The sequence below is a fragment of the Arabidopsis lyrata genome, assembly GCF_000004255.2.
Source record: "Arabidopsis lyrata subsp. lyrata unplaced genomic scaffold ARALYscaffold_7, whole genome shotgun sequence".
NCBI lineage: Eukaryota > Viridiplantae > Streptophyta > Magnoliopsida > Brassicales > Brassicaceae > Arabidopsis > Arabidopsis lyrata.
The window spans coordinates 11,075,633-11,100,213 of record NW_003302549.1 but is presented as its reverse complement, the minus strand read 5'-3'; the positions used below and the strand labels follow the sequence as shown (position 1 = coordinate 11,100,213).

Genomic DNA, 24,581 nt, shown 5'->3' with positions numbered 1-24,581 from the left:
TTGTAAGAAAACAGATAAAGCTTTTTCATAGGTATATATATTAAAATTAACGTGTTTATTTATTTTTCATAAAAAAAAAAAGAAGCCTAATGTTACAATAAAAAGGATAGAGGTTACATGGAGGTTGATGAGAAAGAAGAGATGAACGTTACATAACTAATCTGAAATAACTAAAATAAATGCAAAAATAACTAATCTGAAAAGAAAAAAAGTTTAGGTGAAAAGTTTTAAATTAATTTTAACGAATCCATGAATTCCAAAATACAAAGATCTATCAAATCTTGGTACATAACACTACTCTTTGCCTCATAGACTCATAGTTAAGAAAGTTGGTTCAAATCAAAACAAAACATTATGTGGAATATTTGTTATTTGAAACTTCTTCTTAAGCCGTGATCAGCCTTTAAAGATAAAGAAAAATGTCATATGGGGTTCAAAATGTGACTGATACAAAGAATAGGTCGGGGTTGAAAATTGATAAAAACCAAAATTTGGTTGATGTCGGTTATAATTATAAAGTACCGTTACAGTACCTACAAACACAGCTGTGAGCCACTGATCTGACTCGTCACTACTCACACAGCAAACGGCGACGTTTTTGTCCCTAATCGCTTATCTTCTTACTAACAATTTTATACATCAAAAAGTTGCAAAAAAAAAGAAACAAAACAAAATTGATTTGTATAAAAGTCATTGGTCTTTATCTATTACAGCAATGCAAACAATGTGATAATACCAAATATGAAAAATAAATTCGAATATTCGCTTTTTATTATAAGAGTTGGATGACAAAAAAAAAAAAATCTTATAAACAAGGAATAAAATGAGGGTGATGTTGTTGTTTGTATACAAAATTACAAATTGGAAAGTGGAATGAATGTGAGATCTCTCTACATCAGAAATCACTATCTTTTGCTCCACACTTTAGAACCATACGGGTTTGAGAGAATTGGAGATCCCACCATGCAAGAGAGTGGCATTATCATCACATAAACATAATATGGACCAGTAACTTGGTCTAGAAGGAAACAAGGGTTTCTAGTATTGCGTTTTGAGCTGTCTAATAGTTTGTCCAAAAAAAAAAAAAAAAAGCTGTCTAATAGTATAAATTTGCAGCGAGTAAAGCGTTGTAAAATACAAATCAAACGATGATTGGTGAGTATTTGTAATGTTTGAAGCATTTAATATGATTAGAAATATATATAGCATGAACGCCATGAGCTTTTTAAATCCGCTGCAAAGTAAGAGTGTTCATGTCATTTTAAAACGCGTTTTCTTCTATTGCATTCATGGCTTTCACAATATCTTTGAGTGAATGATGCCGACGCTCAAAAATTTTCTTATCGACCGTTTAAATCTTTGAACGCTCACGTGAGTATATTTTTATACATTGTAATAAAAGACAAATTACATACTGTATAAAATAAGTTAAGAAAAGTGACGCCAAAAAAGGGGAAAAAAGAAGTAAAAGAGAAGCACTATAGCACTTAGAAATCGTGGACAACCGAAATATGTGTGTCACAATGTTACACGGCTCAAGAGTTGCAGTCTCGACCATTGAGCTTCTTTTTTCTTGGTCCACAATGCACTTCTTTTATTAATTATGTGAAAATGTTTAGTGTATTTGTAGCTAACAAGGCATATACAGAAGTGTCTACAAAAGAAAAACACGGTTACGAATTCGTACGTGCATTAATTACACACCAAAAACTATGTATAATGTATGCATTGGTAAACAAATGTCTTAGAATAATAAAATGGCTTGTATGTTTTGAGGGTAATCTTTTATGTTGCGAAAACTTATTTAAATTTATTTTGTTGCTTGACAATTTGGTTAGAAGTAAAAACAGCCCATTCAGATAAAGTGAATCATGTGATTTGGTCTAATAAATATGTTATAATTTATAAAAGTTCGTAAATTCTACAAAAATAGTTAGTTTCTAGTAGTTGAGTTCCGCCGAATAAAATAACGTATTCCTATCCAAAAAAAAAAAATAACGTATCTAAGACTCCAAGTACACATGATCATTTAAAAGAAAAAAAAAATTGCATGCTTTTTTTCTTTAATGAGAAGACGTTAAGCGATTTTAGAATTATACATCCACTTGGTTTCAGATATTATATATTTGCGAACTATGTTTGTTTTCTAGCTCGTAGGAGCTTCTGATTTTTCTTTTTTTGGTATCATTTTAACGAATTTTAATAAATTCCCATTCATGTTATAAATTGAAAAGTAAGGCCTAAAAAACATTAACATTATCACACACACTAGAATCTAGATACCTTCTGGAAATGTTATCCCCTGGAACGTTATGCTGCGATAAAGTCATCAATTAGGCCCATTTTTGAACAGATATCCTTTTTAGGCCCAACATGAAACGTGGTATCTCTATTTGTCAATGTTTACTTTTTTTTTTGATAACCCAGTATCCAGACTACACAGTGATCTGACTAGCCCATTGGGCCTAAACCCGCGTCACAGGGATTTTTAAGCCTCCACTTAAGGGCCCCCTGATAAACTGGTGGTCTGGGGCGCCTGAGCAAGTCCGCAGGTAAATTCCCAGGTGGCCACAGGAGTGAGAGAGCGAAACTGCGTCTGGGGAGGATCGATCCCTGGCCTAGACCAACAGGGTGATCCTTCCAACCAAACGAGAACCACTCGCCCACCACCATGTCAATGTTTACTTTACTTCGATCATTTGTTAGCAATTTCTTCCTTTGAATAACGCAATCAATTGTATGTATCACATAAGTTAAAAATAATCCAATTGATGAAATAAACACATCTAAATAATGTAAAACATTTCATGTCCGATGTGAATAAGTGTATATTTGTTGTTATCAAAAAAAGAAAAGGATAAATGTATTTGTTGTTGTGTGTATCTTGGAATTTATAGAAAAAAGAACAAAATGTCATCACGGAATCTTCGAGTTGTACTTTTTATTATTATCATCATCATATCTCATATCACCTAAAACAGTGTCAACTATTAAAATTCTCGACAACCCACAAAAGCGAGTACACACACACGTCAGATTCCGACTTGTCCAAATCCCGTGTCCGAGATCTATTTACAGCCGCAGATTCCACTTGTGGTCCTCAAATTAACATCGTTGCCCTCATCTTCACCGTCCGATCTTCTTTATTAATAATACCAATAAAAACAAATATTTTTTATGACAACAAATATTTTAAAAAGAACAATTAAAAAACAACTCTCAGGATCCGAATCAGTTCCCGCTTCGGACCGTCAGACAAGTACAAGTACGCCACGCATGACGTCATCATATCTACGGGTTCTGTTTCATGGACACGTCAGCGTAAACGATGAGAGCCGTTGATTAAACAAGAAGAAGAAGGGACGGCTGAGATGCCTTGCCGTGATAGCTCAGCCAAAACACTATCCGCGGATGGCGGTTTTAGCCCGAGCGGTAGCGGCAGCCACGGTTTGCTGATCGCTTCTTTAACCACTTGATCTATCATTTCCTCGTCCTGACCCGATCCAATTACATCACAACCCGACCCGGATAATTTTATTTTTCATTAATTAATTAGGAATTTTTTATGTCTCAAAAGGAAAATAGAGAATTTGTGACACTTACCGGCTGAGTCGCCGGCATTATTTTGAAGCCGGTTTCAGCTCCGTTAGAATATTGAAACCCGCCGGCGGTAGTATTCTGTGACCAAAAAAAAATCTCTCTTAACATAAAAAGTATAAAAATAAGATTTTTGTAACGATTAAAGAGATTTTTGTGAAAAATATTCACCGAAGGAGTAATATATGATCCGGTCACAGGCGGTCCAACCGGACAACCCCATGCATTACCATTCACCTGAAACAAGATTACATGTAATGTCAATGGACATTTTAGCTATGGATTTTATCAGTATGTCACAAAATATGTCTATATAGAGAATGCGGTAGCTAAAATGTCATGGCATGAGTTCATTTTATCGTTAAATTTGTAGCTAATGACGTTTTCTTCTAGAGATAAATCTGATTTATTGTAGCTAAAATCTTTGACTTATAAACAGATGTTACCGTTGGATAAGGTGGTTTCCAATGCCACGGAGGTGGTTGACCAATGGACTGCAGCGGCGGTGGCCACAAAGGTGGAATCGCTCCCGGCGGATAAACACCGGGAAGACCCCAAACGGGATAAGCCATCACAGGACGGTGTTGCTGTTGAAAACCGTTATAATTATGTTGATTTGGTCTATGGTTCTCTCTAGATTGTATCCATCTATGGTTATGATCATCCTTTGGAAGAATATTCTTCCTATGCTGCCGAAATTTCTGCTCAAAAATTCAAAAGATTGTGTAACATTTTACAAGAATTCAGAAATCTTGCGAAACATTCGACCCTTGGGATCTAATTACCTGAAGGTGACTAGCTACATTGTGTCTTGTTAAGGTGCCTACTTTCATCAACTCAAGAATCCGCGAAGGTATCGCTTGATCAACGCCGAGTTGCTCAACTGCTTGCACGAACTTCTTGTGCAGCTCTGGTGTCCAATCCACCTGTAGAAAGAACGCAGTAACAATGATAACGAGAGCCTGAATCTTTTAGCACTAAGGAGCGTCAAGAGAAACACAACATTACCTTCTTTCGACTAGTTTTGTTACCAGACACGTTCTTGATCCCGGATGATTTATTAATCGGTTTAGTCTCATCTTCTTTCTTATGAATATCAACTGAATCTGTCTTCTCACTTATGAGATTTCCGGTTTCACCTTCTTCTTCTTTTTCACTGTCTCCTCTCTCTTCTTTGACAACCACTTTGTCATCATCTAATTTGTGGTTTGTAGTGTCGACTGATTTAGATTCACCGATATCTTGATCTTCTATGTTATCCTTCTCGATCGAGGAATTTACATTTTCCATCGAGAAATTTATGTTCTCTTGGCAATCCCCTAGTAACCGTGAAATTTGTTTCAATTGCGGGGTTGATGGCGCTGGATCTTTCTCATCGCTTGTCATGTCGGTATCAAGATGAGGCATCGAGACAACGGATTCTTTCACTGGCTTAAGTGATACCGAAACATTAGTTCCACCATCATTGAATGCCTAGCAACATAAAAATGTAACAACTTTCTTAGATTATGAGTATACAACTGAGGATTTAAAGATGCGAAAAACTAACTGAACCTTATGAACAACGTGCTGCCAAATGTTCTTTAATTTCTCCGGTGAGAGCGGTTTTTGAAGGAACTCAACTGCACCAAGCTGGAAAACACTTATCAATTCTCATCACATAACCAACATTTTTATACATCTAAGCAAATGCAAGTCGCAATCACTTACCGCTATGCATTTCATTGTAGTAGTGATGCAATGATCAGTTGAAATCACTGTAAAGACATAGAATAATCAACATTTTAGCGAATTTTTAGTATTGTAAAGATTTGTGAAAAATTAAAAAGGGTACTTGTAAAAGGTTCACAAACTTATAGTAGGAAGAACGTCTTTGGCACCCTCAAGAAACTTGAAACTCTCGTTCTCGGCTCTCGTATTCACCTCGACGATGGCAACGTGGAAGCTCTCCCGGTTCTTAACAACCGCAGAGAGTGCTTCAGTTTCATCGGTGAATGTAGTAACTGCAAGAAAAATTCCAAAAATTCAAAAATCGAATCTATAGTCTCAACACTCAAAACACATAAAAATCACATAAACAGGCCTCGGGATAGTTTGGATCCTGGTTCATAAATATATACTAACAAAACTCCAAAACATGACTGCACAAGCTTTTACTACTTATGTACGTATCAACTAAAAACGTTGCATTTTTCAATAATGTTATAATTCTATTCATAGGCTATTGACCAAGCTATAGCTGTGTATGTCTGTGTGTATTTATGCAAATATAATAGAAAGCGCTACAAATTAGAATTGTCACGGGTCATGTAAGAGCTAGAGCAACTCTAAAATTAAACTAGTATGGTCTCACTCACATAACTGGCCAATATGATTAATTATTGATTAAAGAATTAATATAAATTTTTAATCGAGGAAATAAAGGTTTAAGAGAGAAACTGAGGAAAATTAGTGTCTTACCGATATAATCCATTGATTCGAGCTTTGATCGAGTCTCGGCGGCTGAGGAGCCATCTCGGTCGCTGTCGCCGCCGTGGAGGAGAAGAAGAACCTTAAGTCCTTTAGGAAAATTTTCCCATTTTGATAAATCGTTAGCGGTAATGACCATAGCTGGTTTTGCATCGTTTTTGCGGCCAACACCGCCGCTTTTCGCCGCCGTCACTGTCGCCGCCGGTTTGATTCTACGGAAAAGAAGACTCTATCTAGATTTTGATTAATAATATAAAAAAAAAAGGGAAAAATGAATAGAATAAACAAAAAATTAAACAGAATAAAAGATAGAAAAGTAAATATTCAAAAGGTGTGTCGTGTGTGTATTATTGATGAAATAAGAATAATTCATGAGGAACTTGATTTTGTTATTTAAAAAGAGTGGACCACCATGCCATGAAATCTAACAAAGCTTTGAATCATTTAAGAGTGTATATATTAATAGTTAAATGTTGTTTAACTCGTGCATGCAGTGATTAATTAACTTAACAACACAAACTAATGACCTTTAACAAATACTAAAACATAGGCTAATGACAACTAATGAAGGAGAAAGGCAAATCCCTAGAATTTAGGGAAATTGAGAGAGAAATACCCAGAGAGAAAAGAATTGTGAATTGTGATCAAATCAAAAGTTGCACTTTCGATAAAATTGATTTTTTTTTCCATTAGCAGAAGAAGGAGAAGATCTAAAATCCATAGTTTCTCAGAGAAGAGATCATGCTCACATCACATGCAATGAACATATAATTGATCAAAAGAAAAAGAAAAACAAAGCTTTGGAAATTTAAATCCAAAAGAAAACAAACTTTCACAATTCAGAAGTCAAATCAAAAGAAATAACTCAATGAGTAAATTCATATATTTTTGAAGTTCTCACCATACCTGAGAGTGTTTCTTGCAGATCTGCTTAAACCCTTCCTCAAGCTCTCTTTCTCTGTATCTCCCTCTCTCTGTCCTGAGTCACATTCAAAGTTAAAAAAAAAAAACCTTTGGGTGGATGTGGTGACTTTTAGAGAGAGAAAATGGATGAAGAGTTATAATAAGTTGGTGACTAGTGTTGTTCTTTTCATTGGCTTATACACAAGATAAAGGGAAAAAGAAAAGTATCACTGAGATAGAGGTTAATTAAGGTAAGAGGAAAAAAGAGATAAGGCTTAATTATTTTTTGACTTTTTAATTAATATATAGGATTAATTTCCTATAACAAAAGAAGAAATTTTCTAAATCCCTTAATATATCATTATATCCAAATTGGCCTACTTTTATTAAAAATAGACCAAATTTTTACAAAAATAAAATAAAATTTGATTGTCTGGTATAGTTATATTACATATTTGTACTCAAAGCGGCGCGATAAATTGTAAGAAATAAATTGTCTATTGGCTGGTGTTAAAAAAAAATTGTCTATTGTAAAATCGTTCATAGAACCATTCGTCGTAAAAATATTCCAGAAAATTAGATTCGTTCGTCGCGCGAAGATGAGATAATCATTAAAAATAGGATATCATAGGGAAAAAATCAAATATGTATTTTTAGTTGTTGGTACTCTTTTTTTTTTGGGAACAAGTTGATGGTACTCTATGTTTGTGGAAAATATTGTATATGCATAAGGTAGGGAGAAAAAAAAAAAAAAACTTTTTTGCAGAGGTTCCATCTTTCAAACTCATTGCTAGGCATGGGCATTCGGGTACCCGTTCGGGTTCGGTTCTTTTTTTTCGGGTATCGGGTCTATTCGGGTAGGGGGTCAAGACCCATTCGGGTATTCTAAAAATTCGGTTCGGGTTCGGTTCGGGTTCGGGTCGGTTCGGGTATTTTAATAAAAAAGCAAAATACCCGAAAATAACCAAAAATATCCGGAATATTTTCGGGTTCGGGTCGGGTTCGGGTTTTTAACTCATATATACCCAAATCTAACCGAAATACCCGATTTCTCGAAAATACATTGGTTACTCTTTACCCAAATATAACCAAAAATATCTAAAATACCTAATATATTCGGATTTATGATTGTAATTTTAGGTATTTCGGGTATTATAAAAATAAAAATAACTAATATTTTTAGGTGTATATTTGTATTCGGGTACATTCGGGTATTGGATTCGGTTCGGGTTCGGTTCGGGTTTTTTTCGGGTAGGAAGTTAGGACCCATTTGGGTATTTTTACAAATCGGGTTCGGGTTCGGTTCGGGTATTGTTCGGGTTTTTCGGTTCGGGTATTCGGTTCCGGGTATTTTGCCCAGGCCTAGATTATATTAGATACTTAGATGTGTTGCCGAAAGGCATATTACAAACATTTAAGAACTAAAGAAAATGAAAAATCGAAGCCTACTTAAGAGCATGATAAGATTCTAATTCCGTGGCAAAGGCGAGCCAGTCATCTTCAGCCTCGATGATTTTCAAAATTTCAGAGTATCGTCCGTTTTAAAGCGGATAGAAATGAACCATTGAGATATAGCCATCTCCGTCGCTCACGAGAGGGCTTCAAGTTCAGCATGATTATTTATTTATTTCTATCAGTCTGTATAACTGTTTTTCTGCCTAAAATAATTCCATCAAGTAGCTACTATATCATAAACTATCTTTAGAAATATGAATAACATTCGACGTTGTATTTATCAAACTTGTACAGAACGGACCAATCGAGGTAAATTGTAACAGATTATTTAATCGAGCCAAAATAAGAAAGAAAACAAAAACATTTATACGAGCCTATGAAAGTAACGTAAAGAATACTGAATAGCACACAGTTATTGCAAAACCCACAGTTTTGCCTCGAATTTCAAATGGTGGTCTTTGTAACTTAAATCTCAAACATGAACAAAATCTTACAAATTACAATCTAGAAATATATTAAGTTGTTTTGGTTTATATATATTTGATAGGACATAGGAGTGCTCGATACAAATTATAATTTAGTTTCAGTTCAAATATATATGTTGGTTAATATAAACCGGTTGGTTCATACATTTTAAACACATTTTGGAAAAAACGATGAGATAAATATTTATGTAGTCTTCCACATGAAACAGACAACTAACATTTGTCAATATTTATGTGTTGTATATGTAATGTAATTGAATGAAGTTCTGACTTTTTAGGTGTCCCAATGCTATTTTTAGTTTTAGCCACACAATTTTCAACTCGTCTTTTTATTTCTACAAATAAAAAGATACGGTTTTTTTAATATCTCAGTGGGGAAGAAACTTATATTGAAATCTCTTGCGTTATATTATGATTAAAAGAGATTGGAATAATTGCTACTAATTATTTCTAAGGTTACTATGATTAATTTTTTTAAAAGTAGTTACTAGTACTTGTTGAATCATTCAAATCTTATAAGTCCGACACAAGATAAACTTAAGATCGTGGTCGTGAAAGAGCTTTTTTCATTTCACGTGTCTTGTAATCTAAAAGCGTTCTTTAGATAATTTACGTATTTCAATGTTACTCTATATTTGTGATTTGGCCGAACAAAAAATTAAACACGACTCCTCTTCTCCGTTGTGTACCATTTTTTTTCCCCGTTGTGTACCATGATGATTTCATTTTTGAACTATCAAAAGTAATTAGTTCTCATTTTTATGACCTCTTTTTCCACGGAATAGGTGGTTCAACATTTCATGAGCAAGTTAGGATTATCAAAATTCTACGGAATCTTGTTATTCCTATGAGACAATGTATTTCAAAGTGATTAGCGATATGTCATCGGTTAGCTTTCCGTCAGTTCGAGTGGCTTACCTTCGTGGTAGAACTCACTATCTCTAGAGTCTTTCGACTTCTTTATCTATTTTCTAGTATTTTCTCTTATCATTTCTTTTTCTGTGTGTTGTAGTTCTTTAGAAATACATCAACCCGTATATCCTTTATTACCCATGTAAGTTTAGTAGTTTCTAATTGGCTTTCCTTAAAGGAGAGTATTTATAACTTAATGAAATGGAATTTTGATAAATACATAAATATATAGTTCTCATTTTACTGTGATCGAGTGATTGAATGACTCATCTTCGAGTTGAAGGATTATGATTCGAGTCAGTCAACTATGATTTTGATTATAGTTGGTCCTTGAGAATATTTAAGTAGGAAAGATTGATTGAAACATGATTTAAGAATAGAGAGAAACTTAAAATGTGTTGAAATAAAGATGTTTTTCACACAATGAGGAGGCACACACGTTTATATAGAGAACATAATCTAGGTCTGAGATGGGTTGTGCACAAAGACCAACAGCACCCTCATTAAGCCTTGTAACCCGAGTAACCCAAGTAACCTACATTTAACCCTGTAACCTGTAACCCGAGTAACCCGAGTAACCCAAGTGTTAAATATCTTCTTGATTAACACTCCCCCTCAAGTTTATACTACAATACTCATTGTGTATAAACTTGGCACTCGCAAGAACAACCTCATTAAAAACCTAAGCTTGGAAAACCACGTGGGACAAAACCAAGCCTAGGGAAAAAGAGTATTATCCCAACGAGTTAGGGAGCCTTTCTCAAGGATGTGTGAGGTCTACAAGACCAAGTTTGCCATGAATAAATTGACAAACTTGGTTACTTGCTGCCTTGGTGAAGATATCGGCCAATTGGTCCGAACTCGTAGTGTAGCAAGGAAGGATTGTACCGTCTTCGATCTTCTCTCTTGTCTTGTGGCAGTCCGTCTCTATGTGCTTGGTCCTCTCGTGGAACACGGGGTTAGTAGCAATATGGATGGCTGCTTGGTTGTCGCAATGGAAGGTAATTGGCGTCTTTTGCTCGATCCCAAAGTCCTTTAGTAGAGCCTTCAGCCATGTCAACTCGTTTGTGAGCTTCTTCATAGCCCTATACTCCGCTTCAGCACTCGAACAGGACACCACCTTCTGTTTCTTTGTCTTCCAAGTTACAAGATTGCCACTAATGAAAGTGCAAAAGCCGGTTGTGGACTGCCTTGTGTTGCGATCTCCATTGTAGTCTGCATCACAGTACCCAACAATTTCCGTGCTAAAGTTTCTTCCCATCCAAATGCCTTTGCCGGGACTTCCTTTGATATATCTCAGAATTCTCTCCACCAAACTCCAATGGTACACCGTAGGGACTTGCATATGCTGAGCCACCTGATTCACGGCAAAAGAGAGATCAGGCCGAGTATATGTCAAATATATGAGCTTACCTACAAGTCTTCTATACTGTTCCGGGCAATGATATGGAGTATCATCCTTCTCCCCCTTTCGATTGACCTTGTATCCTTGCTCTAGTGGTGTATCCATTGGTTTAGCTCCAAGTTTCCCTGTAAGCTTTAGGAGATCGAGGGCGTATTTCCTTTGTGAGAGAAACAGTCCCTCCTTGGATCTACACACCTCAATCCCTAAGAAATACTTCAACACACCCAAATCTTTAATATCAAAGGCTGAGTGTAAAGAAGACTTAATCGCTTGGATCCCTTCTTTGTTACTTCCCGAGATAATCAAGTCATCAACATAGACCAATACCACTACTATGCCTTGATTATCTTGCTTAGTAAACAAAGTATGATCCGAATGTGACTTCTTGAAGCCATTAGCCAATAAGGTGGAGCTTAGCTTGTGATACCAAGCTCTTGGAGACTGTTTGAGACCATAGATTGCTTTTCGAAGCCTTAAGACCTTTCCTGGAGCCACTATGTCTTCTAAACCCGGAGGAGGTGACATGTAGACTTCTTCTTCCAACTCCCCCTGAAGGAAATCATTCTTGACATCCATTTGCCACAACTCCCAATCCAAATTAACCGCCAAAGATATAACAACCTTCACCGTGTGTTGCTTAGCTACCGGAGCAAATGTTTCCCTATAATCATCACCATAGGTTTGTGTGAACCCTCTTGCAACCAGCCTAGCCTTATATCTTTCAATTTCACCATCACTCTTGTACTTAATGGTGAATACCCATTTTGAGCTAACACACTTCTTTCCTTTTGGTAGCTCTTCTTCATCCCATGTATGGTTCCTTATCATAGCTTGTACTTCATCATCTACCGCATTCGTCCACTCCTTTCTTTCTTTAGCTTCTTCATAGCTTTGTGGGATAAATTCCACATCTAGCTTACTAATAAATTCCACATCATCTTACCTCGGGAAGAAGGTCAATCGAAAATGTTGCTTGAATTGGATGAGCCACGGCTTGGCAATTATAGAGGCACTTCTTCAATTTTTTCTCTCTTCTACTCCTTCTTAGATTCTCCCGAGTATAGATAGGATCTCGTGTTACTGGTGGAGCTTGATAAGTCTCATCTCCTCTTGATGATTCAATAATGTCACTTTCACTAGATGGATCTTTCTCTTCCACTTCTTCACTTAACCCTTCTTCTCTACCACTCTCTTGTTGATTATCCAGAGACTCTTGTGGTGTATTATCACCGCTTTCTTGGGCTTGATTGTTACCATCATTTGGTGTAGCTTCCTTACCTTCTTGTGGAGAGCTTACATTACCCAAATGTTATAGAATATGCCGAAGACTCTGAGCACGATCTGAAGTAGAATTTAGGAGGTCCTTAACGCTTTCCCAGCTCTTCTCTTCAAAGTAGGCCTTGTCTTCCATAAACTTGACATCCCTTGATACATAATATCGATTGTTGGCTGCATCGAAGCACTTGTAACCTTTCTGAGTTGTTGAGTATCCAATAAAAAACACACTTATTACTCTTGGGTTCCAGCTTGTTCCTCAAGTCACCTGGGACAAACACAAAACAAAGACTTCCAAAGACCCTCAAATGATCAATGTTAGGGATAGTTTTGTTTAAAATCTGAAATGGAGATTTATCATCAAGGATACGTGTCGGTATTCGATTGATGAGATAACATGCTGTCATCACCGCATCTCCCCAAAACCGCTTTGGCATATGCTTCTGAAATAACATAGCTCTTGCCACCTCCATTAAATGCCTATTCTTCCTCTCAGCAACTCCATTTTGTTGTGGATAATATGGACAGCTAGTTTGGTGAAGGATTCCGCATTTCTCCAAGTGTTCTTTGAGCTTGTTGCTTGTATATTCACCTCCATTATCTGTTCTAAGAATCTTAATCTTTGCATCAAAGTGATTAGTCACAGAGTTTTGAAAGTTTATAAACGCATCATAAACTCTATACTTAGATGGCATCAAAGTTACCCATGTATACTTAGATTTCTCATCTATAAAAGTGACAAAGTACTTATGATTGTCTCTAGATGCACAAGGTGAAGACCACACATCATAATGCACAAGGTCAAAACATTTTTCATAAATCGCACTAGACTTAGGAAAAACAGCAATGCAATATTTGCCTAATATGCATGCTTCACAATTTGCGCAATCATAAGAAAAACCAGGCATTAATAAACTTAAAGCTCGAGAATGTGGATGGCCAAGTCTCTCATGCCACAATACAACCGATGTTTTAACAGAGTTTGCAAAGATTAAAGAAACATTATCCTTAGAAACAGAATTTAAAGAGATGTCTTGAAACACATATAAGTCATCCTTGGTGCTTCCTTGCCCAAACACTTTTCCACTCTCAATATCCTACAACTTCACGTCATTAGGACTAAAAATAGCTAAACAATTCAAGTCCTTAGTCGTTTTCTTAACAGAGAGAAGATTTGAAGTGAACTTAGGCATATAGAAAACACTAGACTTCTTATTGAACAAATCTATGCAACCTATGCCTTCTATTGGAACATTATGTCCATTTGCAACTTTAACATTACCTAAGGCCGGTTTAATGTTCTCTAACAACCTAGGGTTACTAATCATATGGTGAGAAGCCCCTGAATCTAATACTAATGAATCTTTATCACGAGTATTAGAAGTTAAGAAAGAAATACCGCCAGTGTGTAATTTAGATGCAATGGATTGGAGGAGAGACTCGAGGTCAGCCTTGTTCATGACAATAGTCTCCTGAGCTTGTGAGGTAGATGCGCCACTCTTGCCTTGTGTAATGGCCTGCATCGCTTTCTCTTGCCCGTACTGAACCATAGCTCTTTCTTCATTCTCTGACCCACCATCACTTCCATTAACCGCATTTGCCTTTGGCTTGAAGTTCTTGAATTTTTCTGGTTTTAAATGGGGATGAAGAAGCCAGCATTTATCCTTTAAGTGACCTTTTTTCTTGTAATGGTCACAAACCCATGTCTTCTTGTCTTCTTGCTTGATAACTCCAGCCTTGTTTGCAGTCCGGAGACTTCCTTTGCTGTTAAACAGTCCTTGAGCTCCATACTCTTTCTGAATCTTCGCACACGCTTGTTCTAGAGTTGGCACCTTGTCATCTCTTAGTATATGCTGAATCACATCAGTGTAGCTCGAGTTTAGTGTCAGCAACAAACCGAAGACCAAATCTTGCTCTCTACGATCCTTAAGAGCCTTTGCCTCAGTAGTGAAGGGTCTTAACATCTCAAGCTCAGCTACAAGCGACCTGTACTTTCCAAAGTGAGTGTTGAAATCACTCTCTTCTTGACTTAGCTCACCAAGAGCTTTCTTGATATGGTACACTCGGGTCAGATTAGTCTCATTGCCAAAGACATTAGCTAGAGTGTCCCATAACTCCTTTGAAGTCTCACAATACGAAGACCCTTCCAAGATCGCAGCGTCTAGAGAACAATGTAGAGCGCTTAAAACATTCAGATCATTCTGGCTCCAAGTATCTTCACTCAAGTTCTCTTCTTTAGCCTTTGCTTCTTCATAGGTATTTTCGATGTATTTAGTGAGTTTCCTTCCTCCCAATACATTTGTTGTGGTTCTCTTCCACAACAGATAGTTGTTACCATTCAACGTGACTGCGAATTTCAAGTCTTTCAAGTCCTTGAACGTATCACTCGTTTTCTGAACTGTGAGAGCCATCTTCAACAGTTTCAGGATGTAATAACCACAAATAAACCGAAAAGGTGTCGACTTTCTTCCCAATAAGCAACCGCAAACAAACCAATCATCAACTACTACTCTACCGAAGCTTAAGTTCTGAGCCTAGTTCTGCAAGTATCTAAGAATCTCGACCTAAAGAAGATAAAAGCTCAAACCTTTGGATACACAAGACCAAACGCCTGAAAACTTCTCCTCTTCAACCCGCTTTGACACTAATCCACAAAGAACTCAGAAAGGTTGAGGCTTTTACGATGAATAGCTCTGTCACAGACCAGTAGTAACTCTCCTTCACAAACAGATGCCTTTTCGTGAAGAAGTAGAAGAAGAAATCGAACAACTTGTTTAGAAGCCAGATTCGAACAGAGACAAAGAGAAAACAGAGAACCGATGAACCAAAACAGAGTATTTGGAAATCGAAACAGATTATTGAAGAACCAGAAGATGAAGATTAAAGATTAAGAACGTGCTCTGATACCATGAGAATATTTAAGTAGGAAAGATTGATTGAAACATGATTTTAGAATAGAGAGAAACTTAAAATGTGTTGAAATAAAGATGTTTTTCACACAATGAGGAGGCACACACGTTTATATAGAGAACATAATCTAGGTCTGAGATGGGTTGTGCACAAAGACCAACAGCACCCTCATTCAGCCTTGTAACCCGAGTAACCCAAGTAACCTGTAACCCGAGTAACCCAAGTAACCTACATTTAACCCTGTAACCTGTAACCCGAGTAACCCGAGTGTTAAATGTCTTCTTGATTAACAGTCCTTAATCCTTAAATTTGAAAGATTAGTATTGTGCGAAATTCCCGTTATCAAAGAAAATAACTTCTTTTCATTGTGCGAAATTCCCGTTATCAAAGTACTCAGCCGTTAACATCTTAAGAGGAATATTGTGTAAATATCTTAAGAGGAAGTTAGTATTGTGCGAAATTCCCGTTATCAAAGAAAATAACTAAGCGTATTGACTCATCTTCGAGTTGAAGGATTATAATTCGAGTCAGTCAACTATGATTTTGATTATAGTTGGTCCTTAATCCTTAAATTTGAAAGATTAGTATTGTGCGAAATTCCCGTTATCAAAGAAAATACGAATTCTTAAGCGACTGCATTGATACGAGTCGGATTAATAAGCCACTTTTTTTTGTCTGGGAAGGATAAGCCAAACAAAATGTGGATATGCACCCATCTTTGTACGAAAAAGTTATAATTCAAACGAAAGTAGTATTGAAGTAATAATTGAATGAAAAAAACAGTTTCCTTTATAGAGTCATCACTTAGACGAAAGTAGTAGTAGTTCTATTTTTACTATTTATATTGGTCCTTTTATTCCATCCATGGACATTTTCCTTCATTTTTGTTTTCTTATTCTTCAAAGTTATTCCTAATAATAATTTGCCTCTTTTTGTTTGTAGCTAAAGGAGCCGATGTCACAACCCATAATTTATTCGACCGGAACTTAAAAACGGATTTAATGTTGGGATAAATTCATTTTGTTTAAATCTCATGTGTTATATAAGTTAGATGGTGTTTTTTTTTTTTTATAGATATATCAATATAAGTAAAATGTTATATTAATTAATATGATAATGTAATCTATAAATGTATGATGAAAGTCATAAGACAAAAGGTGACCCATGACAACTATAGCTTTGTTCCAAAACAGTAGTATCCATTTACGTACAACATCGACCCACATATGAATCAATTTCCCTACAATAATGTCATCGAACTATTATTGACGAAATTTCTAGTTCTATATAATTTAAATTTATCTAGAAGTTTCCATTTATATCATAAATTTTTATTTAAAATAACTATTATTTAAAAATGTCAATATCGCATCATACATAACAAGCGTCCAAGGTTTCAACTATCTTTCAGAGCACATGGAACTACTTTTTTTTTTTTTCTTTCTTCAAAAATAAAATTAAAAACTAGGAACAAAAAATAAAACATAAATGCACATATTCGTCTTGATCATCATCGATATAGTATTACAACTTTTGACACCTTTCTTCAATGGAAATTCTGATTCCTACCATTTGATAAGAATTTTCCAAGTGTTGTAAAATAGCTACACATCAAGCTTAGTAACCTTCACCTGATAACATATATACAAAAAAATTTAAAAAAAAAAAAAAAACTCAAGCATAAGATAAAAGTAACATAGGAAAAAAATAGGAATTTTGGGTTTAATTGATCGCAACAAAACTTCGTGGTTAAATCTGGTAACAATATAAAGTACAGGGACTGTTAAATACAATACCTGAGGAGTTTTTTTTTTTTTGTTTTTGTTTTATTCTTCTTCACTATTATCAGAAGAAGAAGACGACGGAGAACTGTTTCCATCATCGCCGGCGACCCAATACTGCTTCGTGGCGACGAGAATCTTCTCCGGCACGAGAGGACCATCTTCATGATCCATTAACTTAGTGTCCCATCTCATTCCATCGGCGATCTTCCTCACATCATTCAAAACATCAACCTCATCCCGGAAAATCACAATCCCTTCCGGTCGTAAAATCCGATCAGTTTCAAGAAGAATATCTTCAAGTTTGCAGCTGCCAAAATGAAATTGACCCATTACTTAAAAAACCCTTAGTACAGAATTGAACCATTGATCACTAGTTCTCAAAAAGTTTGTAGCTTTAGGGTTTAGATCAATGGTTGCTAATTCTCAGAAAGTTCATATCTTTAAGGTTAAAACAAGGGTTAGTAATTCTTAGAAAGTTCATAGCTTTAGGGTTCAATTCAGCGTTGCTAATTCTCAGAAAGTTTGTAGCTTTAGGGCTAAATCAAGGGTTGTTGATTCTCAGAAAGTTTGAAGCTTTAAGGTTAAGTTAGGGTTTATAATCGTTACCTGTGTTGATACAAGCTGAAGACACCATTAGCATGAATGAAATCGTATGTTCTTGGATAAGTTGAAAAGCCTTCACACCTGCAGAGATTTGAAAAAAGGCAAGATATTGAGAGACTAATCAGACTATTGCCATTGATGGAAGGAAGATAAAGATTTGTGTGTGTAATTGTGTATAGATGTTTTACCAGTCATGGTAGATACCAATGAGACCTCTCTCATAGACAACACTCAGTGTGTTCTTGTTAATGGTTGGATTCACATTCATAACCCAAGATTTAGGCGATTCGAGCGCAGCAGCGAATCCACCAAGACCGGCATTCATATCCATCACATTACGGTATCTGGTGGAACCTATCAGTCTGTTGATTCTCTTGTAAGCAGTCACTCGCTTCTTCCATAAGTTGATGTCTTCTTGGTATGATTCCTCGTCGACGCCATTAATCAAACCTTTAGAGATACTTGGAGGTACTGCGAATAGCCTCTCGGGAAACTTCTTTAGCTTTCCTCCAGCAACTTCTTCTTCGCTTGATACTTTAGGGAATGGTGTTACACACGTTTCAATTTCCTTGTACCAGATATCATCAGTGTCCTTTCTCTTGCAGGTGTTAACCGGTGTTGATCTATCGCAAGATCTATCGTTTATTTTCTTTCTGAAAATCGCAATGTCTCCCTTCTCATACTTCTTCTCCCAGCACAAGGACTCTGCGATTCCCTCTATTCTCTTTTGCTCGGCGTTGAGCTCTGCTTTAGTTCGGTTCCACGTCTTGTGCCACGTCTTCCAGTTGATCGGAGGACCTGATAAGACCCAGTAACCTCCAGGTCTCAAGACTCTATCAACTTCCATTAAGTACGTTCCCTCTGTACAACCAATCAAGAAGCAAAGACACAACAAATATGAGTATATATTGAGCAAGAAATGTGAATTTGCACCTAATTTGATAGTTCAAAATTTACCGTTTGCGGTCCATGGTATCAAGCATCGAGAGCATTGAGCCATATCAAAGGCTCTTGCAGGGTAAGGAAGAAGAATTGATCCAAGAACAGCGATAATCGCTGGAACACCTCTCTCAAGTGCAAACTGGACTTGTGCTTCGTGGTTATCCCTTGGCGCAAACGACATAGTCAAAACATTCCTCTTAAGCATATAAGCACCCCAACTTGCAACCTAGAGATGGGAAATTCGCATCAATAAGAATCTAAGAATGAATAAGATATATTACCAGATCAAAACAAAATCGACTTACCCCACATCCGGTGTCCAATGCGGTTCTAACAGATCCATCTTTGATTGGGATAACAGAAGCGAGCTCTTCGATATACGCATCAGCGCCTTGAGGGAACATAGTTCCTCCACCAGGGAATTTAAACACATTCCCTTGAAACTGAACCCAATTCTGTCCAGCTTTTTCGACAGTCAAGCTCTTGAAAGGAGCATTAGCATAGTGAACATAATCCCTGCTTTTAGGCCAAGGGAACGGAGTCATATACCCTTTAGGAGCTGGAACAAGACAACGCAGTTTCTCATTATCGGGAGGACAATGTCTCTCTCTGTAAATCATGTTCTCTCTCGGGAACTTCATAGCTCGGTCTTGCTCTTGACAAGGCGTATAATCCTTGAGCTTCACATCACACGGCTTGAAAGAAACCGGTTTTGGATCAGCTTTACGTGGAATCTTCACTGTATTGTGATGAGGTTCAAAGTCAAGATCAGTGACAATGTCAGTACACTGTGCTTGCTTAGTTATCTCCATTGCTATGCTATCTCCTTTACCAAACCCACTCTTTTGCCATGCTCCAAGAAGGTAGAAGAAACAACATAAACCAACCACAACGAGTAAAGATAGTGTACTTCTCGATCTGTTATTCCCTGGTGGGTTATGCTTAGAACCCATGATTCTTTCAAATCTCCTGAAGCATTTTCAACAAATCACAAACTTGATTCTTAGTAAAACACACTACTTTGAGATAAAAACATCAAGATCTGTTAAAAAGAGGATCCAAGCTAATTCAAACTAATCAAAACCTAGACTTTAACAATTGAAATCTAGGGTCTATCGATTTCAAAGACTAATCCTAACATAAAAAGATTCAAAGACAATAACTTTAGCAAGTAATCGAAAACCCAGAATCGGATCTCGTTGAAACAGAGCTAGAAAACGAAGTAACAATAGAGAGAAATAGTCACCTGGTCGATATAGATCTTGATGTAGCAGAGAGAGACTCTACAATCTCTTTCTATTATCAGATCTCTCTGGTTTAAGCTCTTTTGAGTGATGAGCTAGCAGAAAGTATAAAGCTTTGTGAGTATGACAGAGAGAGAACTCACTTAAAATAATGTCTTCTTCTTCTTTGTCTTCACTAATTAAGATTTGATTTTAACTTGATGATGAAGGCGCGTTTGATTCAATTCAATTTCAAAAAAAATATTAATTTGGAATTAAATGTGTGTAGTTTTGCAGCAAGATCTTAGCAATATTATTACAATAGTCATAGATTTAGATCTAATCTTTGCACATGCATCCATATGTTATTTCAAACCCTTTTGGGTGAGTTTGTATATAAACTATACTATTTATTTTTTATATTTTTAATCTCTTAGGTAGTTGATTTTATCTAGTTAAAATAAATTTCAGGTTATGGTTTAGCATTATTGGAATGAATACTTGAAGATACATAAGAAACCATTTGGTTTATATATAAAAAAAGATCAAACCCATACGTTATAAGATTGCATAATAATAGAAAGAAAAAATTAGTTTGTTGAAACGAGTGATGTATTATAATTAGCCGAAGAATCTTGTCGTCCCAAGTGGTCCTTCTCAGACAGTTGACAATTTGACATGCTCGCTACTTAGATCTCCTACCGACACTCCCATTTCCTCTAACCGGTCACCGTCAAAAACCGAGTTAATCGGTTCACTGCTAAACAATCATTCCATAATTTAAAATAAATGCTTAGGTGAAATTTTAAAACCTAAATTAGAAGTTCGATTAAATCTGAGGATGTAAATAGATGACAAAAAAATGATGAAAAAAACACAAAATAAGAGAGAAATTTATGACAAATTTTTTTATTACTTCAGTTTTTTTTTTTTTTTGTTTCTTCCAAAATCAACAATATGCATATAATAAAAATTACCAAAAAAACAAAAATATGTCCTCACCATCCAACTTTCCATTTCTCTGACAATACATCTTGACCGCTCGCTGAATTCCAAAGATAAAGACCATCAGTTTTTGCGGTCCAAATACAATTCTTCCAACCGCATCTATGAAACAAAATAACATCATCCCAAAACACGTTTACATTCATATGACCATCATCTTTGCTCATATAGCCAGGGCCGGCGCAGAGGCCAAGCAACTGAAGCGAGCGATTGGGGCCCCAAAATGTTAGGGCCTTTAAAACTCAAAATTTGTTAAGTTTTGGATATGCTGCAAAAGCAATAAATTTATTTTGTAGGGTCTTTTTTAAAAAATGATATGGGCTTTTAAAGACAAACTAATTATCTTCAACACTAAATTTTTGATTTAGTAAAAAAAACTCTAAAACGCTGATTGAATATAAAAAAAAAAAACTGACGCTACATGATACTTCTTATGCGTGTATGTGAGTCAATTTGATTATTTTACAAGTGAAAAATCCTAGTTTTTGAAGTTAATTGTTAGTTTTGCTTTTGAATTTATTGTTTTTTCCTTGCAAATTTGTTTTAAAAAAGAAAACTGCAAATCCGATAATGATTCGTTAATGTTTTTTGTAATATATGAAAAATGCATACTTTTTGAAGCTTTGCGTAGGGCACTCGCAGATGTCGGGCCGGCACTGCATATAGCACCAAAACAAAGTTGAGTGAAGCATATTTTCTCCGAAGTTCCAAAAAAATCTATCTCTAAACTTCAAACTAATTTCACCTAGATCATCTTCCTTAGATTTACAATGGATGAAAAGAGTTTCACCAGTGGTCAAACCGTTAAGAACCGTGACTTGCCACTCGGAAATCTTTGGGACTATGATGTCTCTCGTGGTGGTGCCGCCGGCTAAGACATGATCTTGACATGTTAGGGCTAGAGAAAAGCAAATTGTCAAGAGAAACTTTTTGATGCAATTCATCTTTTTAATTTTCGGGCAAGTAAAATCTTTAGGAATTTCTTTTTTGTTACTTCTTTTTATAATGTTAAGTAAAACGGTAATTGACGTTTAATTAAATTTTGATGCTATTACATTGCATTAATGACGAGTTATGCTGCAAATCATTTACGTGATCACAGGTTAATTAGAATTGAAGTTGAAAGGTTTAGTCACTATGACAATGTTACAGTATTTACCCTCAATTAATTTTTATATCCCAAAATAAACCGGTAAAGTTTATCAGGTTAACTTCAATCACACATGAGTACATCTGTACATGGGCTCTTGTCATTTAAACATCAAAACATGTATTATATTATATATAAGCTTTTAAGGCCCAATAAGTCTTTAGTTAGAAGCATTGTTCTAAAAATCCCCGCCTAGACCCGATTACTCCCCGCTTAATCGCTAGGCCCACCCTATCCGCCTCGTTTAATGACTAATCCTCTAAAGAAATCAGTCACCCAATTACTCTCCGCCTAATCCGATTACTTCCCGCCTAATCTGATTATTCTCCGCCTAATCTTACATACCCCGATTATTTTTAGATTGCTAGTATAAAAAAACTTTTAATTTTTGTTATTCAATCATTTGAATTGGGACTTTGTAATGTTTTACAATAACTTATGTTCAAATTTTAATAAAAATCATAAATTTGTAATAAAAATCATAAAAATTTGTTTCAAAATTACATTTTTATGTATTTACTGCAATTTTGAAAATAATATTGGATTGATATGTTTTAAGAATATTAAAATAACCCTAAAACTAATCCTCGATTAATCCTCGATTTTAATCCGATTTTCCGATTAATCGCTAGGCCCATGCCGAACGCCCGACTAGCGCCTAGCGATTTTTCAAACAAGGGTTAGAAGGAGATAGGATTTGTCGGTTAAGTAAGATTGCTCTTACTCCGGTGGATTATCAGAAAGTAATTGCCTGACTACCATCATAAGACCATACAAATATATTACTAAATGAAATGTCAGAGCTTGTGAACAATCAACACTCACGAGCAAAGACAGTGTGTCAAGTCATGTTGCGATGATATAAATAGAGATCTCTCACATACAAAACTGTAATTGAAACAATGCAAAGATTTGAGAGAGGTTGTTTCGTTTCAAGCGGTGTAAGCGTTCTTTGCATTCCTGTCGAGCTTCTTCGCATCCTCCTGAGAAAACAGAAACCAAACCAAACTATGAGAGATCTGAAATATAAAACGACTTTTAAATTAGTATCATGAGAAGCTCTCTTCTTACATGGATGATGAAACCTATGCTGTTGTTGTAATCAAGAAACTCCTTCCATTGTTTTCCAATGCTCACCTGCAACATTGAAGCACACGGGAATTCATGTCGTTTCTTTTCACAGAGAGACTGCTTAATGAGTTTTGATGAGAAATGTCCTTTCTATTTACCTGAGCAGCTTCGTTTGAAGCGTTTTTGGTCCAAATAGATATCCTTTCTTGCTTTCCTCTAATGTTAACAACTGCTCCGCATATTTCATCTCCGTGATCGAACTGTTCTCCAATCAAAGCAAGCAACTAGACCAAGCATGTAAAAAAGAAAAACCCGGTTAGACTTGATAGGATGGTGAAGAGGGAACTATGAGTCAAAATAAAAGAAAATTAGAAACCGTACAGTGTAGAGCCAGCTCTTATCAGACTTCTCCTTAGGGAAATTCATAGTCCATTTGCCTCCATTTGCACAAATAGGATCCTCCCACTTAGGTTCAATATTGTGTTTGAAACAGTAGAAGTCAGCTCCATGAGCTAACTTGCTCGGATGCTTCATGTTATTGTACAAACTGCAAAGCAAAGCAAAACGTCTTTCAAAATAAGAAGTCGAAAGAACAATACACAAACCAAAGAATCTCATGAGGAAGAGCTTCACAATACATATATCCTGATACCTAGAAAATCACTAAGAAAGATCTTGACCCACAAAGTTCGTCTCTTTTACTCACAAACTTTTGGTTCAATGTTTAGTTCATCTGAAGCAATCAAGTGAACAAAAGATCTTAGCTATCTACTATAAACCCTAACATAAGCTTTAGCTACGAATTCAAACACCAAACATAGCAATTCATCAGAAACATATGAAAAACAATGACTTCAATGAAATCTTCTAATCCACCAATAAAGAACATAACTTTCCTCAACAAATCGAAATCTAAACAAAACCCAGATGCAGAATAATTGAACAAACAAGATATTGAGTCGGAAAAAAAATCAAAAACCTAACCTCCAAAATTCCTCAACAGTGGAGAACGTGAACACGGGTCGCAAGGAACTTCCCCAAGTGGTTTGCTTCGATTTCACAGAAGGATTATCGAACCAGAAAGTCCATGAATGTTCTAAAGGATGCGATTGAGGAACAGCGGATTTGCTCGATTCGTCAACGTTTCCGTCTCCATCACCTCCAACGATCTCTCCTTCTTCGGCATCATCACCTTCCTCATGGTATCGATCAATCGGATTCTCTATAGAATTAGGGTTTGCTTCTTCCGTAACAACAGATTTGGGAGTGTCTTCTACCGCCATTGTTTCTCAGAACTGCCTCTCTGTGTCTCTCTCTCTTCCTCTCTGTTTCTCTTCTCCAAACTAATGTATTTCCACTCGTAGGGTTAACTATGATACGGCGTCGTTTCTA

At 36.1% G+C, this 24,581-nt stretch overlaps 4 protein-coding genes across 7 annotated transcripts; all 4 read right to left on the bottom strand.

The window, feature by feature from the left end:
- Positions 1-3,094: 3,094 nt before the first annotated feature.
- Positions 3,095-7,163, bottom strand: LOC9304089 (two-component response regulator-like APRR2). 4 transcript variants are annotated; one of them, XM_021018908.1, is made up of 11 exons: positions 6,973-7,163; positions 6,058-6,295; positions 5,451-5,600; positions 5,308-5,354; positions 5,152-5,229; positions 4,606-5,070; positions 4,383-4,523; positions 4,044-4,298; positions 3,769-3,834; positions 3,604-3,678; positions 3,095-3,493 (listed from the first exon to the last, which is right to left on the bottom strand). In XM_021018908.1, the coding sequence occupies exons 2-11, from the start codon at positions 6,203-6,205 to the stop codon at positions 3,317-3,319; spliced, it is 1,602 nt and encodes a 533-aa protein (XP_020874567.1). In that variant the 5' UTR covers positions 6,206-6,295; positions 6,973-7,163; the 3' UTR covers positions 3,095-3,316. The 4 variants fall into 4 exon arrangements, with proteins under 4 accessions (XP_020874567.1, XP_020874568.1, XP_020874566.1 ...); XM_021018909.1 differs by having other exon boundaries at positions 6,058-6,278; positions 6,973-7,153; XM_021018907.1 differs by having other exon boundaries at positions 6,058-6,299; positions 6,968-7,124.
- Positions 7,164-16,726: 9,563 nt separating this feature from the next.
- Positions 16,727-20,441, bottom strand: LOC9304088 (probable methyltransferase PMT14). Its single transcript, XM_021017552.1, has 7 exons — positions 19,987-20,441; positions 19,046-19,709; positions 18,756-18,966; positions 17,987-18,659; positions 17,802-17,879; positions 17,208-17,502; positions 16,727-17,042 (listed from the first exon to the last, which is right to left on the bottom strand). The coding sequence occupies exons 2-6, from the start codon at positions 19,691-19,693 to the stop codon at positions 17,238-17,240; spliced, it is 1,875 nt and encodes a 624-aa protein (XP_020873211.1). The 5' UTR covers positions 19,694-19,709; positions 19,987-20,441; the 3' UTR covers positions 16,727-17,042; positions 17,208-17,237.
- A 478-nt stretch (positions 20,442-20,919) lies between these two features.
- LOC9304087 (S-protein homolog 1) lies at positions 20,920-22,083 on the bottom strand. The gene is made up of 2 exons (XM_002867969.2): positions 21,626-22,083; positions 20,920-21,130 (listed from the first exon to the last, which is right to left on the bottom strand). Exons 1-2 carry the CDS (start codon positions 21,910-21,912, stop codon positions 20,962-20,964), a joined length of 456 nt encoding a protein of 151 aa, XP_002868015.1. The 5' UTR covers positions 21,913-22,083; the 3' UTR covers positions 20,920-20,961.
- Positions 22,084-22,870: 787 nt separating this feature from the next.
- On the bottom strand, positions 22,871-24,550 carry LOC9306146 (eukaryotic translation initiation factor 4E-1). Its single transcript, XM_021019695.1, has 5 exons — positions 24,174-24,550; positions 23,571-23,736; positions 23,348-23,473; positions 23,190-23,255; positions 22,871-23,101 (listed from the first exon to the last, which is right to left on the bottom strand). The coding sequence occupies exons 1-5, from the start codon at positions 24,470-24,472 to the stop codon at positions 23,051-23,053; spliced, it is 708 nt and encodes a 235-aa protein (XP_020875354.1). The 5' UTR covers positions 24,473-24,550; the 3' UTR covers positions 22,871-23,050.
- Between the last annotated feature and the right edge of the window lie 31 nt (positions 24,551-24,581).

Coding starts and splice junctions, on each gene's coding strand:
- LOC9304089 (XM_021018908.1), bottom strand. CDS start 6,205: ATGGTCATTACCGCTAACGATTTATCAAAATGGGAAAATTTTCCTAAA. Junction 5,601..6,057: donor CGAATCAATGGATTATATCG/GTAAGACACTAA, acceptor TTTTTCTTGCAG/TTACTACATTCACCGATGAA. Junction 5,230..5,307: donor CTACAATGAAATGCATAGCG/GTAAGTGATTGC, acceptor AGTGTTTTCCAG/CTTGGTGCAGTTGAGTTCCT.
- LOC9304088 (XM_021017552.1), bottom strand. CDS start 19,693: ATGGGTTCTAAGCATAACCCACCAGGGAATAACAGATCGAGAAGTACA. Junction 18,660..18,755: donor GATACCATGGACCGCAAACG/GTAAATTTTGAA, acceptor TTGGTTGTACAG/AGGGAACGTACTTAATGGAA. Junction 17,880..17,986: donor ATTGGTATCTACCATGACTG/GTAAAACATCTA, acceptor AAATCTCTGCAG/GTGTGAAGGCTTTTCAACTT.
- LOC9304087 (XM_002867969.2), bottom strand. CDS start 21,912: ATGAATTGCATCAAAAAGTTTCTCTTGACAATTTGCTTTTCTCTAGCC. Junction 21,131..21,625: donor TTGTTTTGGTGCTATATGCA/GTGCCGGCCCGA, acceptor TGGCTATATGAG/CAAAGATGATGGTCATATGA.
- LOC9306146 (XM_021019695.1), bottom strand. CDS start 24,472: ATGGCGGTAGAAGACACTCCCAAATCTGTTGTTACGGAAGAAGCAAAC. Junction 23,737..24,173: donor ACTGTTGAGGAATTTTGGAG/GTTAGGTTTTTG, acceptor TTTGCTTTGCAG/TTTGTACAATAACATGAAGC. Junction 23,256..23,347: donor CTTCAAACGAAGCTGCTCAG/GTAAATAGAAAG, acceptor TCAATGTTGCAG/GTGAGCATTGGAAAACAATG.